A 19,677-nucleotide genomic window follows, 5' to 3' on the forward strand; every position below is an offset into this window, starting at 1 on the left:
GGAAATAGTTCATGGAGAAGGAATGTCACTCCCAGTCTCTGTACTGCTCTGGGGAGAGATAAAAATCCTCTGTGCTCTTATCCTTGGAGCACGTAGTCCTCAGTAAACTGGAGGAATTGTGAAGATTATGACACATTATAAGTAGAAGATAGAGAAACTATGCAGTTCCTCGAGTTCCCATGCAATCCCATACTCCACTGAAGCAGGCTTCCGTTCAAATTGAGTGCCTAAATAGAGGCTACGGTGAGGATCCCTCACACCTGAGTATTCCTGCTTCACGGTTGGGTTGTACTGCAACCAAGTTTAGCCTGAGTTCACTCCCTCATCCTGCATCTTTTAAGCAGTTACCCCTGTGCAAAGTGATACCACCCCTTGCTGCTGGCATGAGGGCTGGAATGCGATCTAGTGCTCCAAGTGTTAATCGAAAGGTACTTTCAAATGTTTCTAAATCGTTATTTGTGCTTTTTTTACACCAGGAGATGTTACACATTTGATTTCAGACCTTTCTGGTGACATCATTAAGTCATCTATATGTAAATGTTATGCTTTTCAAAAGCATCGAGTTGAATTAGGACTGAACTTTCTAATATTTTTTTTCACAAGGGTGCTCAAGGTCAAGAAGGTAGAATTGGATTCCCAGGACCTCCTGGAACTGGTGAGCCAGGATTACCTGTAAGTCAGTGATATATGCATTGGAAGTGGCAATATAATAAAATAAGTCTTGGTGAGTGTAGTTGATTGACAGCAGCTATGTTGGCTACTGATTCCATAAACCACCTTGTACCTAGTCTGGAACAGCAGAAGCGTGTTCAGCTATGCCAGCCCAGTATTGCGGCAGTAATTGCATGTGGCATGCCCAAGTAGGAGAATGAAGCCATGGCCAAACAAGTTTTAGGGAAATAAAAAATTGCTTGCTCCATGTGAGCAGGATTACAGTATCCAGTTTTCAGAAAGACATGGAGTTGTATATAAATAGCTGTACCCCTACTTGTTTGAGTTGAGGATAATCTTTAAAAATTGTCTAAAATCAAATTTTAAAATGAAAATCCAAGAGCTGAGACATTCCTCAACTCCGGTGTGTAATTTGGATTGCATGAAAACCAAAGACCCAAATCATATGCTTTTAATTATATCTTTATCTTCTGAATTACAGAACTTTAGCAAGCTTTTTGTAACATTGAGTTAGTGCTCACTGGCTGCTTTTTCTTCCTGAAATGTATAAAATGGATGGTTTTCTTGTGTATTTCATTAAAAATCTCAAAGAGATTGTTAATTAAGAAGTCATGAATGTAGATGGGTGTTAGATTCATCCTAATAGTATTTTTGAAAGTCACTTTGTGGTTGTAGAAGACTATTTTTCTCAGAAAAAATGTAGAAACTTTTTGCTTAATCAAGATCATCCTTAAAAACTCTTTATTAGCTTTAAATAATGAAAGTTAGCTGAATTTTGTGGAAGAACAGAAAGTATTAAAAAATAATTATTTCTGTACTTGTGTAAAACAAAATTGACATTCTCTAATTTTGTATGTTTAACCTGCCATTTTGTATGAAAAAACATATGTTCAAATTAATGATTTTCATTATGAAAATCATGAAATTATATGAAATGATAGGGAATAAATTTCACAGTGGTAAATGTATTTATTATAAATTAATCTACAGGTTCATTTGAGTTTTGAGGGTACAATATTTAGACATTAATTATGTAGTTCACATCATTTCAGCATTAGCTTATTCTAATCTAAATCCTCCAATTAAGGGTTGCTACACTTCATTTTAATTGCCTGGGCTCAGCCAGCTGTTATGGAAGCATTTTTACTTACCAGTGTCATAAGAGTTGCAAGAACCTATACTAGCAAGTTAGACAAAATGTCAATAAAAAATGGAATTACTGATGTGGTCCGAATATATTTTTCTTTTCTTACAGGGACCACCTGGCCGTGATGGTCTGCCAGGTGAGAAAGGTCCACCAGGAGAGGGCATTCAAGGCCAAAAGGTAGTTTTATGGAATTTTTTTTTTTTATAACATTGTGGGCCAAATTTGCAGTAGTGTCTAAGTTATTTAAGATCACTGGTCATTCCACTGGTATAAACTGTCAGCTGATGGATCTTGGTCTTCTGAATCACTGTGCTCTCTGAATATGCCTCTGAGTTCAGAAACTCTATCAAGATAATTACAAAAAAGTTGTACAGTCTTCTGTTCTGTGTTTAATGATACTTTATTTTGGTAGCATTAATGAGATAAATTGTCTTCTGAAAGACTACTTAGCTATTTATATTCTGTATTGGAAGAAAACATTCAGGAACTGTTTTCATTCTGTCTTACCATTTTGGGAAACTAAAGCATGGGTTGTATGAGTCTCTATGGACAGTTATCTCATTAAGGGCACTTGCTAGGTTAATATACGCGAACATTCCTTTTTTAAAAAATAAGTACAAACAAGCAAGGATTTATGATTAAGTCACAACTGGGATTCCCATCAAAATGTATCCCTCTTTTTTAGTGGCCCCAAGATTCTCTAGAGCCTTGAACTACTAAGCAAAGATTTTTCTTCCTTTCATGGAAAAGATGTTAGTCATGTCCTTGCACCAGATTCTGAACTGCTCTCTCTAATGAACATATTATTGCATTTTCAAAATGTAGCTTCCTTCTTCCTAGTATTTCATTTTCTCCTTTTGAAGCCCTGTGTTCAACAACACAATGAATGCAGATGAAGCATGTTATGAATTGTAACTGAATTGCTTTTCTCTAATATTGATAATTCCATTGACTATTTTTCTTGGTTTTTTGTGAAGGAATACTTTTTTCCTCATTATCCACATTGTGATGACCAGTTTGTCTAGGGTGGTGTTCTTTATAAATTCCCAAATACAGTTACAAAACTGTCACATATTTCTAGGGTGAAAAAGGTTCTGAAGGTGTAGCTGGTCCTCCTGGACTGCCGGGTCAACAAATCAAAGGTGACAAGGTGAGGCACAGAGTATTTTTCTAATCGTATCTATAGTGAATTATATTTAGAGTTAAATTAATGATGAATTATTCACACAATATCACAACAATACAAAGGTACATTTTACCTGGAATCTGAGGAACTATGGTACACCGTTCCATGCAGCTCCATAGGCTGCACTCATCTATACAGGTAGCTGAGCCTGTTGACGTTAACTGAGAGCACTAAGGACTGTATTCTATGCAGCTGGGTGTATGAGGGAAGAAATGGACTTTTTTCCTCCTAAATTTATTTCAGAAACATTGTATTTGAAATATTCTAATTTTTATTTAAATATTTTAAAAAATGTAAAAAACCCTTTTGAGTCATCTAATCTAATGGACCTGGAACAGGCAAAGGAACAATCTGGCTTTTGAAATTTGTTGGCTTTTTGGTGCCCAGTCCCCCAAAGAGGGATCCAGAACAATTTTAATTCCCTTGGCCTGATGAGATTCCAGCCTGTATGTTGTGCATCCCCAGAGAGTGGCTGATGCAACATGCCCAGATGTCCTATAGAGCGGAGGCAGTGATTCGAGATCTTCCTTCTCATGATTTAGTGCCATAGCCCTCCTCCTCCTCCCTGTTGTTTTCCTTCCCTCTGTCCCCACAACTCCTGCTCTCCTTGTTGCCCCACATTCAGCTTCAGTAAGAGGAGAGGACGGCACTCCCATCCAAAGTTGTTGACAGCTTAGCCAGCAGGGAGTGCTTCGTGGATGTGGGAAGTTTAACTTGAACTTACTCATCTCACTGTCCAGTCAAGTGGCTCTCCAGAATCTTCAGAGCAACGTAGGTGGTGTGGTGTGGTCTGATTTGGCCTGTCTCTGAGAGATATGCTTGGTGAGCACCTGCCAGACCATCTTGCTCGAGGCCTTAGTTAGAGGAAGGTTGGTTATCTGTGCAGGAATGAGTTGTCTTATTCCCATGTCTGTATAGGAAAAATGCAGCGATGGCCAGGACAGTAAGTGTTTGGGACCATTTCAGTAAATAAGTGTTTCTGGCATAAGCAAAACTAATTATTTTTTGTTTTCTAGGAACTGGTGTCACACATCCTTGACACCTTCATGGGTCTGTGCCACTTCCAATACCCACATGTCCTCCCCATATTCCTCTATTCCCATAATTCCGTCTGCCATAATTCCTCTATTTGCTCCCCAAGTGCTGTACAATACCATTACAATACCACATGACAGAGGTTTTTAAAAAATACTCTCTAGCTGCTCTTTTTACACTTGCAAGTTTTTCTTCTGAGTGTTGTGCAAGAAACTGTGTATATTTCTGTACAAGAAAATCTTTAAAATTAATCCCAGTATGTAAAGATAAGCTATGGATCCTTCTAATAATAAAGTTACAGCTGTGATCATCTAATGTTATAAATGAGATAGAGTTTGTAGGTAGGAAGGGGTATTATTTTTGTTAGCTCGATTGCCATAGGCAGACTTTCAGGTATTCCAAAGACATTTAACTCAGAAGCAGCAAACTTCAAGATAATACAGCTTGGGGACTATTACTCTGTATTTAGTTTAAATATGTTGATCAGTTAGCATGGACTATTGCAATTTAGCTCTTGGGAATACTTTTTGTATAGGGTGAACAAGGCCAGGTAGGACCACAGGGCCCAGCTGGACCACCAGGAATAGGCAATCCAGGAAGCCAGGTAAGTCTACATTTTGGACCTGTAACGAGCATTTGCATGTAGTTTTTGTTTTATACTTCATCAGAACTCTAATTTTGATGTGAAGACATTAAAAATCTCACAGTGATTTTTCATTTTAAAAAGTATCAAACTAGTCTTTAGGCAAAGCTTGTAAATATAAGTGATTCCAACTGATTTGGATGATCTTAGAATCAAGCAAACAGAAATTTGGTCTAATCTGCATAATAATTTGCACAGGAGATAAATAAGATGCATTGCTTGGATGATGACATATTATAGATAAGAGTTTCACAAGGTAGGAATCCACCACTTCAGAATTTCAAGCCCTTTGAAGCTTGAACACAGCCTTTAACAGTTGGATGCAGAAAAACTGAAACATCCCAAAAGATCTTTTGGTTTTTGTTTTTTTGGTTAGAAGATAAGAGTTCATGCTCCCACCATACTATCCCAATGAATCAGGGCTTAGATGCAGATACTGAGACACTTCCCATTTTTTTTCTCCCTAAACCGTAATTGTTGTTACACTTGGATACATCAGTGAAATCCACAGGATAGTGACAAAGGAAAAATAAAACAAAGATCTGAGAAGTAAGCCTGAGGACAGGCAAGCACTTTGTTTTCTTTTAAAAATAAGATAAAATCATTATTAACTGAAAGACAGACACACGGTGAATTTCAGATGTGGAAGAGTGTAATGCACTAACTCATTTATTTTGCTTTGTAGGGTATACAGGGTCCACAAGGAAACCCTGGGGCAAAAGGATCTAAAGGTTTTGGTCTGCCAGGTCCAAAGGTAATGATTCAGACATTATTTTTGAAAAATAGCACCAGCAAGAAACAAAAAGCAACGTATCTTTGCCAGGCTTTTCAAGAGTGGCAGTCTTGAAACACTTCATCAAGTGTTTGATGAGATGAAAACGTAACTCTTCATTGGAGATAACAATTCACTTTTGAATCTTTGAGGGAAAACCACCCATGTTATCAAGGTGTTCCCCAAATGGAGCATATGGCTTCTGCTTAGCATCAGCCCTTAACCTTTGTGAATGTGGATTTTAGCTTCTAAATGAACACAAATTTATAAACAAAGTATCTTTCAGACATGTTTATATCAGATGAGTTTGGTGCCACATACACACTGCGTTCAAGTAAAGCATTTTGCCAAACAACTTAGCTGTAAACCAGCGATGGTTTTGAGACTTAAGGCTAGTCCCACCACGCATTCAGCCTGTCCTTCAGCCTTCCATGGTCATCATGAGAAAGAACCAAAATGAAAGATAGAAACACTAGGAGAGAAAAAAGAGCTTAAGTGTACTTAGTAGCTGACACTGCACCACAAAAGGAGGGAAAGTAGGAAGAGAACAGGAAAGTGGGGTAAACAATTACTGCTGTCAAAGCCCAAGCCTCTAGCGATGCAGTGTCACCATAAGAGGAGAAAAAGGGAATTGCTGAAATACCAAGGACAGCAAGTGGAATGAACTGATGAACTGTAAAGCAGAAGTGTGCTTTGTAATCACCTTGATTTACAAAAGGAAGACGTTAGTCAATGTAGCAAAAGCAGGCAGAAATGCAATCATTTTCTTCTGGGCATTACTTTGGCATGTAAGTAGCAGTTACAGCAGCAATGTTTAATATCAATGTAGGGAAAAGTAGGTAGCTGTGCAACATGTTATGTATGAATTTTCCTAGTGTGAAAGTATTTTAAAAAGCAAAATTGAAAAGTGGAATTCCTATTTCTTTAACTGTTTTAGAACTACTGGAAGGAAGAATCGTGAGGGTAAAACTTTCTCTTAAACAGAAGTTCTGATTTTTGTTTATTTGGACTCACTTTTCATTCAGTGACCAAAGAATTTTTGATATAGTGGTATAAAGTAAAAAATAAAATGTATTAAAACAAAAAGGAGAAAGTTGGAGTGATTCACTTAGACTTTCTGCCCACTGCAAGGTTAAATAAAATAGATGCAGTCCAGCTGAAGAACAGAATTTTCCAGTTGAAAACTGCTTGGCTGAAAACTTGACCACTTAGAATCATAGAATCATAGAATATCTCAAGTTGGAAGGGACCCATAAGGATCATCAAGTCCACTACTATGTGTAAAGCAGTTACTGAAATAGTGCAAGTAATGAATGAAGCTAAATTGTGTTCCTCCATTAAACAAAAGACTTTTTGTTACTAGGGTCAACCAGGTGAACCTGGAAAAAAAGGGGAACCAGGACTTCCAGGAATTGGTGTACGAGGACTTAAAGTGAGCCTATTTTTATTTTTTAACTGCTCCTTACAGGGTCTTCTAATTCTTTCACTAGTTGCTGATAAACTAAGTAGAAGACTTTTTGGTATAAATTGACTGTGATCAAAATAAGAAGGAATTTCAGCGACAGATACTCACTTAACTTCACAGTTTTAGCTTTCAAACTCAAAATGCTGCACTAGAGCTCCCACCTTCTCTCCTAAAATCATTACTGCAGCCATAACTGGAACAGAGTTTTGCCCCATCTTTTCTAAGCTAGTGAGGTTTTTCCAAGGCCTGTTAGAAATGTTACTACCTCCGTTCCTCTGCAATGATTTGAAAAAAAAAAAACAGTCTGTGTGACACTTAAAGCTTTGACTTCAGCTGCCATTTTGAAGACTGTATACCATGTTGTTAATGATTTAAGTAGGGCTTCCAAAATCTTGGGTAAGATGACATAGACATCTTGTTTTGGGTGATTTTTCCCAGGATCATGGAAGAAGCACTTGGCAGGACTAGTTCCTATGGATAGTTTCAACTCTTTGTGGCAAGTCTTAAAAGCAATGCCTAGACCAGTTTGTACAACCAGCAAGGTGTTATTCTCCAGTCAACAACTCCCTTTAGGCATTTTTGGCTGACCATTCCTTAAGTCCCAGATGTTTGACTTTGCAAGTAAATTACATTCTTATCGTATTGTTCTTGTGCACAGAATAACAAACAGCATTCAATCATGTTTTTACTCACTGAATAAATGTAAATTTATTTAATACAAAACCAAGATTTAAGAAGTAGGTAGGGAGCTTGGAAAGAAATTTAAAATACTTATTTTAGATTGTATGAGTAGAAAAAATTACTGACTCTATAGAATATTTAACTTACTGGGAATAACAACCTTTATTTGAGCAAAAATATTGTATATCATAAATTAATATTTTAACACACTGTTAGATCCATTTTACAGAATAAAGAAATTATTGAAGTATGCAGATGTAATTATTTATTCTTCTTTAAGGGAGATACAGGTCTATCAGGACTCCCAGGAGAGAAAGGGGTGCAGGGAGATCCTGGGCAGTCAGGGAAAAAGGTAAGGAAATATATTTTACCCCAGGTAAAAGGCGTAGATGAAAGAAGAACAAACCATTATTTGCAATGGCAAGGAGTTCATCCTGGAGGAGGGCATGTGCCAATACTTTTGCCAGGGAAGAGGGACTAGGCTAATTGAGATATTTCCAACAAACTTTACTAAGAGTGGCTACCATCTGAATCTGCAACTGATTTAGCTGCCCTGCCTTTTGTGGGCTATTGACTACTGTTAAATTTCACAATCTTCCTGGAGAACAGATAGCTTGTGTCTTTAGCCTCTTCCTTACAGCCTGTTCAGATTTTTCCTGACACCAAGAAGTCATGCTCAAATTGATGTGACTTAGGGCAACTAGCAGGGTGGTGAGCTGTGGCTGAAACCTGTCAGCCTGGTGCAGAAACTGTCACAAACAGCTGAAACCAGGGCTGCTTGTTTCCAAGGGAAATTCTGAGATTTTAAGAGAAACTCTGCCACATTGGGAAAAAGAAGCATAAACTCAAAATGGTGGAAAGGAATTTAGAGGGGTGCAAAGCAGAGTGCCCAAAATAGTCAATTTAGAGTAAGTTAAATGGAGGCTTTTAATTTTACTCTTTCCAAATAGAATGAGCTGCTGAGCAAGCAAAACTCAGTGCTTTGGCTGATTGTTGAATTGCTGCTGAGAATCCAGGCGCCTCCAAACTCTGCTACTGTGCAGCATTTAAATGAGGGTAGCAGCTGGCCAATGTGTAGAATTGATGAACTGAACATGATTCAGAGTAAGCAAATCAGCATTTTTTGACTGCAGTTCTTTAATCAGAAAATATCTGAATAGCTGTAATAAACATCTATTAAGAATGCAGCTTCACATTTTTTTCATCTACAAGGGCAGTGCAAATACCAGTTTGACAAGCTACAGCCTGAGGCAGTAAGCCTTCCACTGTGGAAAAATACGTAGCATTTCTGTTGCTACTTAATTATTTTTTAAAAATTTGAAATCGCCCGCTATATAAGTGCTCAAAAATGAAGATCCCAGTGTATCAGAAGTGAAACATCAGAATTAAGAGTAAATGTTGGGTTAAAGTTACAGGTGGCTTTTGTATTTGGGAATGCTGGGGTTTTTTTTCTCTTGCATATTGCCTTTATTCTGATGGTCAACTTCGTGCTGTCACCTTCACTGTCGTAATTCATTATAAGTGAAAATACTAGTACTGAGCAGCTACCTGGGGTGTTCAGGCAGTGCAAAGAACAGCTTGATGCCTGCAGTGAGTAGTACGGTAATGTTGCAGCAGTTATTTGCAGGTGTGAAGCTGTCTCACAGAAGTGGGATCCAGACTGATGCCTATCAACAGCAGACTGTAATGCCATTTCCATCAACAGCTCAAATCAGAAATGGATTTTTAAACTTCATTTTAATCTACTTTTCACTTTCTGAATTACCTACAGGCATTCTGATATACTAATCTGACTTATATTATGCATAAATATTTTGTAGATAATGTTCCTTAATAGAATGTTTTATGTGGATTATTTGTGAATTATTTGAAGTAGTGTTTCTGGCAAATGTTTGCACCCTGGATTGGTCTTTGGCTACAGAGTTGCCTAAAATTACTGCTTAAAAGTTGTTTTTCTTAGAATAGGTCAACCAAGACCTTTTCTGATAACTTCGCAAGCATTTCTCTTACTCATATGAGTATATGCATGCAATTCTTCCTACAAAAGATAGATGCAATTGCAAATGGCACTATTACAAATGTCTGTGAAAATAAGGAATATGAATGCAGGAAGGTGGAAGGGGTTTAAGAAGACAGAATACTTTATTGTTTGCAGGAAAAAAAATTAACCAGATATTTACTGACATTTTTGGGAAAAGCGTTTATGCAAGCATTGTTTCTCATAAGTCTATTGATGCAATAAAATTAGCTACATGAAAATGAATTAACCATCTGATCTCTGCTAGGGGGAAAAGGGAGATCAAGGTCCAAGAGGCCCGGAAGGACCCCCTGGCAAAGGAGATGTAGGCCAAAAGGTATGGCTTGACATGCACACTGGAGAAATACTACAAACTTTAGACAGACGTATTTTATAAGAGTTCAGATTCTGGCCTATTTTTTCATTCATTGTATCTTAAGTAGCAACTATATTTTAACTGATGATTTAAAAGGATTTAAGAGAGCGTGATGTGTTCCTTAGCCTGAACAAGTGCAGCAAAATCAGACGATAAACATAGACCCTAAAGTTAATTGGGCAGTAGAGATTTCCTAAAAATTCAGTACGGAGTTTTCATTAAAGTTAGGAGGAGGCAAATTATCTCAGTATGCTGATAGGGAGAGAGAAGGAGCTAAGAGACACTAGGTGACTAGTTAGATATCTAAATATGAAATTAAAAGCCTGGAAAGATGTATTAGTAGACAGACAGCTTTTATCTCCCACCTGGTTAAATTTAGGACATTTGGGGCAGATTCTAGAACTGAGTGAGATTTCAGTTGGAGTGGAGCATCTAAATACCTTTGTAATTATGGGCATCGTTATCGTCGTGTTTTTGGTTATTTGTGTATCTCCCAGTTGTGAATGAATCTTTGCTGTGATTGAAAAAAAAGATTTGTTTTCGTTAGGGTGACCCCGGAGAAAAAGGATCCCAAGGAGTGATTGGTTATAAAGGAGTACAAGGCCCAGCTGGACCAAAAGTAAGCTTGTTCCTCCAGGGTATCCCTTCACTTTGTATTTTATAAAAGAATCTATGGAATTTATGTAATGTACAAATTTCTCAAGCATCTGATGCTTGGAGACTTAACAGAACAAAGGAAAAGCAGAAATATTTCCATCCTCTCTCCTGAATGACACAAAGTCCCAAGGAGAAAAGGAATAGTAATGTAACATGTAATTACAGACCTTATAGTTATGCATGAGCACTGAGAAGCTAAATTAAAGTTGTCCAAGTGATTCTAATCATGAGCATTTCGCAGATTTTTACTTTGAAACATTAACTTTCTATTATAATATTTTGTGAGTAAGTGTCACTCTGAATGATAAGGAAATTGAAGTAATACGGGTGTTCTTGTTATTCTATTGGCTTTGTAAGCCGGACACAAAAAATTAGTTAAAGTTAAAAATCGAAAACACAGTTCAACCAATAGTTATTTCAAACATGAAACTTGGATGAGCTTTCACAATAACAATAAGTTGATTTATGGTTTTTCCCAAATATTGTCTATTTTGTAGACAGATCTATATTGTAGATATTTTTATAATATAAAGTGTTGAAAAAACTTTTTGCTACTTGTGCAGAAAATGAAACTGTTTAAATCTAGATGATACCATTTTGTAACAGGGTGAACCGGGAGAGAGAGGACCACCTGGTGTCGCTGGATCATCTATTCAGGGACCTGCTGGACCAAAGGTGATTATCTGATATGTGTTCGCTGGAGACCAGAGATTGGAATATTTCTAGTGCACATTTCTGTCAAAATTAAAAGAAAATAAGTTAAAGAAGTTAAAATTCCTTGTTGTAGTAACAAAGATGACTGAATTTTAGAAATAAAGACTGAAAAGTACTAAAAATTAACAGAGAGTGTTTGAGGGCCCTATAACAGGATGCTGAACTTAGTACATGTTATTGCCTCCTGAAGCCATTTGTTAAAAAAAAAATTAAAAAATCCTTATTACATTTCTGTTGTGGTTTGGCCCCTCCTGTGAAATTAATCACTTTGAAGTCTTTTTTTTTTTTCAAGTTTACTATGCATTTTGTTTCTTAGACTAAAGGTGTCCTGAATGTGGCAGTAAATCCCTGCAGAAATGTGTCTATGTATAGTTCTAGGGAGTTATATGCTGAACTAGATGATTTTTTGGAGATGAATGTTTGTATGTCATTTCCAAGTGAACAGCTGGCCTGTAGATACTACTTTAAATGAAATGTTGTATACAAGATAGCTAGAGCTACATCCACCTCATTTTCTCTATGGGGAAAATGTACCTGAAATGAGTGGGACTTGTCCTGCTGAGTAAAATAAGCGGATTCAGCAACAGTAAAGTTAACTTTGAAGGTTTTAAAAACATTTGAAACTTCACTACCACCCCATTTTTATTTTAAGAATAAAATAGTTGCTGTTTTTATAATATGTCAGTTAACTTCAACTTTAATTGATGCTTTTCAGCTTTGGTGATAGTTTTTAGGGTAGAGAAATCACTAATGTACATCCTATCTCTCTGAAATATTTTCATCCCCATTTTTCTTCTTCCTTAAAAATATATGTGCCCCCCCACACAAGCACATGTAGGTATTGTACGTACAATGTACTCATCAGCCTGGCAACAGGACATCACAGAGGGCTAGGATGTGGTTTGGACTTGTTTGTGCATGGAGGAGGAAGGAAGAAGGGAATGCAAGAAGCTCAGGGTACACCTGGAGTAAAAATGCAACCACAGAGAAGAAAGAAAAGAGAGGATTGTGGGGTGCTCATATCTCTTATATTGGTTTAAAACCATAATAATGTGCCAAACTTTATGTCAGGAAAATATAAGTGGCATGCTATAAGGCACAACTTGTATGAAGACAGATTTCACTACACCGGTCTCCCCTCTTCACATTTTCCTGGTTACTGTGACATTTTTGAATAGACCAGTAAGTGAGTCAAGATTGTTTATTGATAAAATTCATGCTGACAAATAAGAACTTTGTAGACTTTATTGCCTTTTTCACTCTGATTTTATTCTGTTCAGTACAGTTCATATCACTTTCATAGCAGACTGGCCACGATCCAAAAGCCACTGGAGTCTGTAGGAGTTTTTCCAAACTCTTTACTGAATTTTAGATCAGGGCTTTTATGTACAGTGGCTGATGCGAGAAAACAAGTATTTTGTGTAATTATAAAATGCATGTTGATTTTTAGAAAAGATACAAAACTTTGTCTCTTTAGCTCCATAATAATTTCTTTGTTTAAACGAATATCTGCTATGTTTCTGACAATTGCTCAATAATGTAACAGGCTACACAGGTCTGTTTTCTCTCTCCACTGTGGAAAGTATGATGATTACTAGTAATTGTGTTCTTGGAACATCCTGGTATCTGCAGTAGTGAAGCCAGACATTATAAATTTCTAACACAGGGAATCTGCATGCTTTTCAAAGCTGGGAGTTACCATGGTCTGAGGTCTTTTTAGTACATCTCTAAGTATTTGATGTAGTAGTGGGTGATTGCTAGAGGTCGTAACTCCTGGACAGCCATGGTTGTGTCCACTGGAAATTTATTTATTTCAAGCTACACCCATGTTTGGGGACTAGAGTTTTTTTTCCCTCGACAACAATTATGCTGTTACTAATATGGAGACAGTAACATCAGATAGCTGTTTTTTCTCATATTCCTTTCTCATGGTTACAGCTGCTCAGTGGTTTTGATAGAACATTTGATCTGCATTCCTTAGTGAATGTTCCCTGAAATACTGCCTGTCCTTCTCACTAGTGTTAAAAATTGCAAAAGTTTCATTGAAAATTGAAATTTTCTTTTTAAGATCCTTAACATAAAGTAAAACATCTGTTACCATAGATTAAACACTAGAAGGAGCCAAATTTTGCTCTGTGAAGGGATAACATGAGGAACTTGAATTCTAAGCCTGATTGCTTTCCAGGAAAGCCACTGACAGAGCTAAGATTACCAAACAGTTGTATGGGGTAGTATTTGAGGAAAAACTCAAGTTTCTTCCTGGGTCTTCAGACTGTGGAGCTTGCAATTTCGAAGTGTTGCGCCATTGCATCTGTAGCCTTTCTAAACATACTCTGTGTCAGCACTTGTCTTTGAATTTCTTTGCTGTTCTCTGTGTGCTCTGGCAGAAACAAGGTTATGCAGCCTTGCTTGTATGGGCAAAAACAGGCAGGTGAATCTGGCCACTGAAACTGAATTATGATATTCAACCTTCAGTTGAAAACTGAAGCCATCAAGTTATTCATCAAGGCAGAACAAACTCTTTGACACAGTTGAGGAGAAGCAAAAGTGTAAGAGAGGTCAGAATCAGGGTAGTAAAAGGTTCCTCTGGAAATACTGATTTCATGTTAGCTAGCTCAATAATTGTCACTGTCAGAAAGAATTGAATACTTGTTCTTTTCTGTAAAACTTTGGAAATGAAAACTGAAAATAATGAATATGGTTTTGGATTTGTTTCTTTTTGGATAGGGGGATCCAGGACCCAAGGGGCCACCGGGAGATGATGGACTTCCTGGAAATTCAATAATGGGACCAACGGTAGGAGGTTTTAGACAAAAGATGGAAAATAAAGAAACATGAGACATATGCAAAACTCTTGTGAAAATGTTGAAACCTCTTGAACAACTTTTTCAGGAAAGTACCTGACCAATTCTTCAACTTTTCCATCATTCCAGGTTAAGTCTATTTTTAAAAATAAACTTACTATCTTTTCAAAGAAGACACACAAAATAGATTAAATAACTAGTCCAGTGTACCTCACCCTGCAAACTTTCCTCAGGAAGTCTTCATTAGGAAGGTAGCTCTTCAAATTCATCTCCACCTTTCATTATCTCATGTGGTCTTTTATACCTCCATATGGGCAATATGCTCGTTATTGAGTATAAACTGAGAGGTATTAGTTATTTTAACAGTGGTGTTTCAGTATTACCAACCTTGCACATTCAAAAACATAAGTAAGACTGAAAATAAAGGATTTAAATAATAGATCTTTTGGAAGTACTTATTTGCATATAGGTTACAAAATAGGATTTAGTTGGTTATATCCTTTACATTTCTAACTTCAACACCAAGAATGGAGTACAGTAGTCTGTAGCAGGATTGCTGCGCTCACTGTTCGAGCCTTTAGTGGTTAACTGGCAAGATCAACACACAAGTGAAAGACCAGAGATAAAACTGAGGATTCAGTGGTAACACAGAGATTGCAGTCTTTGCAAAAGTGAGAGACTGAAAAATTGTGCTCTGTAGTACACGTGAGTTGATATAAGACTGCTCAAAGAGTAAGGTGAGACCAAGGACCATCCTCTTACCGGTGGGAAATAAGTTAGAGGAAAACAATATAGATTAATTTGCAAAGGATGAAATTTATGGGTTTTTATCACTGTTGAACAGTGAAGTGACCTTTTCAAAGAATGATTCTATCTCTCCTGTTGAGATGTTAGGTACATAAAGTTATGACTGCTTTTTCTCCTTGCATAATGCATTACAGTTATCGGCATGGAATTTTGTCTGATATTTTATCACCAAATTGCTCAAACCCTTAAGTAGGGTTTTTCCTCAACTCCTTGGAATTGCCTTTCATTTAACTAATGAGAATAATATGGCATCATGAGAAAACAGTGCCACTCACCTTTCTACATTATTTAAGAACAAACTGAAAAGCACAGTCCCTAGAACAGATTCCATGTCCTCTACTGCACAAACTGGATATGTTTCCTTTTACTTTGCAGCTTTCACCTCCTCCCCTCTAATGCGTTTTATGATATCATATTGTACTTCTATCAGTCATGATCTGGGTTGAAACTTTGTATAAGCCTTCTGCCACTCGTGATAAGGGAATAGTTCAGGAAGACTTCCTTCAGTGTTTGGGAAAGGTACCATTCCTGTGATCTCCTTTCCAGACTGAAATCAGGAACCTGCTTAGTAAACCTCTTTTTTTTTTTTCACGTTTACCGTGTCTGCACATAAAATGTTCCACTCAATTCCACTGTTTCACTTCTTGGGAATATAGTTGATAGACTCGAATTCAGAGACCAATTAGTTTATGTGTACCTAACACAATGTAGTTCAAAATAAAGCAACTTAATGCAATAACTTTTGTGTGATAACATCTTAGGAATACCAATAATGCTTTACTCCTATCTTGACAGGCTTCTACCAGTACACCTACCAGAGGATGCTGGATAGCACATTGATCCACATGCATTCAGTAGCTTGTATTTTTGAATTCTCAAAACCTCCAAATTTATTTACTTTGTCTATATATAATCTAGAATGCTACTTCACTCTGTTTTTCTTATAAAAAGAAGTGATGAACATGACTTAATTTTCCAGTCATGTACTTAATCATTTAGGTTTTGATTATGGCAGTTGTTTTTTTTCTTAACAATGACCATGGACACAAGATTTATGTTTATATTCTGTTTTAACTTTTTATTTTGTTTTGTTTTGTTTGAAAGAGTGTAGAAGCAAATGTCTCTATATAACTCTTTCAGAAAATGACTTTAAAACCTGCCCTGGAAAGGTTGGCAAAGTAGATGAATTAATTCAGCATGCCATCTGTGACATCAGTGGCACTTGCCTTGTTGCCAGTGCACTGACTTTGAGTCACTGTGATTGTCTTTTCTAGACCCCACAAAACGGTGGGAAGCAGTAATCACAGAATTGCTCCTGGGCCATCTCTTGTGTATTTTCGACACAGCTATTAAAAAAATTAAAACTAAATAATCTGGACTAGAGAACTGTTTCTTCTAGCAGATTTGGCCATAGATTTGACTTAAGTAGATTTATAGCTGTGTTACTAATGGCAAAACCAGCCACTTGACAAAATCCCAATTCTTACAGAAGAGACTGTGTTAACATGTATTTGGTATTTACAATGGCCTGCGAAGATTAAATGAAAAAATCTATTTGGCTGGTTTTTACTGTAGTGGAATTAGAAGTAAAAATAGAGATGAACTTATGATCCATGGTTTCCTTTCTTGTTAAAAAAAAATATTATTGAACATTTCTAAAACATTTCTCATTTTATCCACAATTTAAGAACTATGGATATTAAGAATGAGGGAGAGGTAAAATTGGCTTTCCATTATAAAGCTATTTATGAACTAGAAGCACACTTGTTGGTTAAATTGTCACGGAACTGGATTAGAATTCCTTGAAAATTAGGAAACATGAAGAAACATCTTCGAGGGCTGATGCAGTTTGAATCTGGTGGTCAGGTTGTGTTTAAAGTCTTCCAGTGAAACTGTCCCTTTGGACTGGACGGTAGGAGAGATTCACACAGGAGTGACCTACCATGTAAAATTTTGTTTAAGCATAAGGCATGCTTGTATCCCTATCCCAAATTCCATCTTAAAGTGGTTTCAGGGTTCCATCTTAACCAGAACATTGAGTCTACCTTGTCTTTCTTCATTCACTTACCTCCTAACCTAAACCTGTGATGTATATCTTTAGGAGAGCCAAAGCAGCTCTTTCCTTTTTCCTTGACAGGGCTAAATTGGCTAAGAAGATCTGATTGCTTGTGTCTATGCTGGAGATGTTCATGGGACAGGAAATTTGGACCCAAAGTCTGTTTTTGTTGCATATCTGACTAGAATATGAGTTGGTTTGTTCTCCAGTCATGGACACTGTGTTCAGACAGACCAGCCACTGAGATCTGAGCTGCTATCAGGACTCCATTCGTGGTTTCTTGAAGCATTATGTTATTGCAGAAATTTCCAGGCACAATGCACTGATGAAACAGCAGTTTTCAGTCATTTGTAGTTTCTTTTTTCTAGGTGTTTATTTTTACTGGAATAGACAGGGAAATATTTGCTATTTGCATGTAATTATTCTTCAGGATGTGTTATCTGTACCTATATTACAGTATAGCTGACCCTCCAAGACTCTACAGGAGAGTCCATTTACATTTCTTGGTTCTGTGGGACTGAGTGAAGGGTGTACACTTGTCCCTGTATGGCCATATACATACTGTGCTTAGGAGTGGGGTGGATGTGTGACCTACAAGTATCAATAAGGATTTCCAATTGGCGGTGCTGTCATGTGAACATCTACAGTACAGACTGCTGGCATATCTTGAGGGATACCTCAAAGTAATATGTTTTCTTTCTTGGTTCTGTGAAGAACAGTCTGTTGCAAGCTCAGTTAATTTTCTCATTAAATGTCAGGAAAATGATCACTGGAATGAGGGAAGAGGAAAAGATTGCTTCTCTTCTGGTCGTGAAAGGAAGCATTGAGGTTTTGCAAATGCACAAGTCTTTAGTGGGAGTCAGTGGAAGAGTCAACAGAAGGATTGATTGTCTCCTGATACAGAGCGTTTTAGGCTAAACTAAGAGAAATTATATATTTCTTATAACTGGTTGTATTTCTTTCTTTTGCTTCTTTCCCTTGTAGAATGCAGTTTTGCTTTACAGTATGAGAGAACCAATGTGATTGATTACCTGGAAGCGCAAAATGTGCAACATATGATAACTTAAGGCTGACATATTATGTTTCAGTATTGTTAAATACATTGTTCAAATGTCAGGACTTACCCCCAAAGTCATAAAAGTTTAACTTTTTAAAAACAAATTTAACTTTGTATTGGCTGAAGATCAAGTCAATGTTCTGAAGATTTCTCTGCAACTACAAATCTAGAAATTAATAATTTCCTAATAAGAACTCCTGTTCTTCTGAAATCTTAATTTGGTCAACTGAAACGACAATAAAAAAGCACAAAAATTTCTGAGCTTTGCAAACAAATTGCAAGAGCTGGTAACTGCTATTCTATATTTCCAAAAGGATATTAAATAGTTTCCTTACATATTTGTTAATATTTGTTACATCATGATGATCCAGTTACTGGCATGATGCCTGACTTACTATTTTGTATTTAGGGTAACCGAGGACTACCTGGACTACCTGGACCCCGTGGAGCAAAAGGCGATGGCCACAAAGGAGAAGCTGTAAGTACAATTTTAGTTCTGTATTTTGTGTTCTACAAAAAAAATGAATTACTGTGTGATAACTCCATATTTAGTTACTTAACTAAGTGCAGTTAATCTTCTCTTTCATCCATTAGGTAATTTAAATATTTCATGTATATTTTGAAGTCCTTTCCTGTCCTAGATACAGTGCCAGTTCTACAGGCAATCAGAACCAGATATAAACTGTTCTCATTTCAGCATCATGAAAGGGATACCATGTAATTCCATAAAAATCTTCATGGCTGTTCATACGTGTTTAATATAATCACTGCTTTGAATTCTTCACTCCTTCCCTCCCTCCCTTTTCTTTTCTGTTCTTTGTTCAAGATCTCCAATAACATCTGCTTGGCCAAATCATGCAGCCTTCAATTCCTTGGTTTTTCAGCTGCTTTTCATACTGGGGGATTAAATCCTCTTTTTTGAAGATTTTCCCCCCTTTGCCTTTCTGATGGTTAGCTCCAGAGGGGGTTAATGCCTGAGTATTCCAGCTGGCACATTCCATTACAAGGGCATATCATCCTGAATTTCAGTCATCCAAAGCCACACAGACATGTTTGACCAACCTTTCACTAGAAGGTGAAAATACTGTTGCCATCCTTCAACCACCACCTGTCAAACTTCCATTAGCACTATTTCTGTATGTCCGTAATCCAGCTTTATTTCAAACCACAACCACAAAGGCACTCCCAAATACACTGAGGTGGGACCTGAGTGCTTCCAAATAAGTCACGGCTCAGCTCCAATTTCCTGTCATTCAGACTGATCCTGGGAAGATCCTTTGGGATCAGAATTAGTTCAGAGGGCATTCACTCAGAATTCCTGGTGTAATGCCATGTACCTGACACATTTCACAGCATGTAGGGACACTAGACCAGCTCCAGACTCCTTGGAGGGTCGAGGAGTGCCAGTAATGGACCCAGACCCATTAAACAGAGGACATGCAAACAAATGAAAAAACCCTGCTGTCATCCCAAATAAAGATGAAAAGCAAATGCAAAGGCAATCATGAAGAAGGCAGGGATGCAAATAGATGACTGATGACTTTTTAGTAGGCCTTAAAATGCCTCATAGGAACTGAAGTTTTAAGCT

General features: G+C 37.2%; 1 protein-coding gene across 3 annotated transcripts in view; it reads left to right on the forward strand.

Annotated features, from left to right (window-relative positions):
* Positions 1–19,677, forward strand: part of COL28A1 (collagen type XXVIII alpha 1 chain) — an 87,519-nt gene that overhangs the window by 40,560 nt on the left and 27,282 nt on the right. For all 3 annotated transcript variants that reach the window (XM_050892456.1, XM_050892454.1, XM_050892455.1), the window contains exons 15-26: positions 604–672; positions 1,928–1,996; positions 2,901–2,969; positions 4,576–4,644; positions 5,369–5,437; positions 6,819–6,887; positions 7,882–7,953; positions 9,887–9,955; positions 10,542–10,613; positions 11,258–11,326; positions 14,093–14,161; positions 18,499–18,567. In XM_050892456.1, coding sequence (XP_050748413.1) covers positions 604–672; positions 1,928–1,996; positions 2,901–2,969; positions 4,576–4,644; positions 5,369–5,437; positions 6,819–6,887; positions 7,882–7,953; positions 9,887–9,955; positions 10,542–10,613; positions 11,258–11,326; positions 14,093–14,161; positions 18,499–18,567 — 834 coding nt within the window. The remainder of the gene's footprint in view (positions 1–603; positions 673–1,927; positions 1,997–2,900; positions 2,970–4,575; positions 4,645–5,368; positions 5,438–6,818; positions 6,888–7,881; positions 7,954–9,886; positions 9,956–10,541; positions 10,614–11,257; positions 11,327–14,092; positions 14,162–18,498; positions 18,568–19,677) is intronic.

This window comes from Gymnogyps californianus, chromosome 2, assembly GCF_018139145.2.
Source record: "Gymnogyps californianus isolate 813 chromosome 2, ASM1813914v2, whole genome shotgun sequence".
Lineage (NCBI taxonomy): Eukaryota > Metazoa > Chordata > Aves > Accipitriformes > Cathartidae > Gymnogyps > Gymnogyps californianus.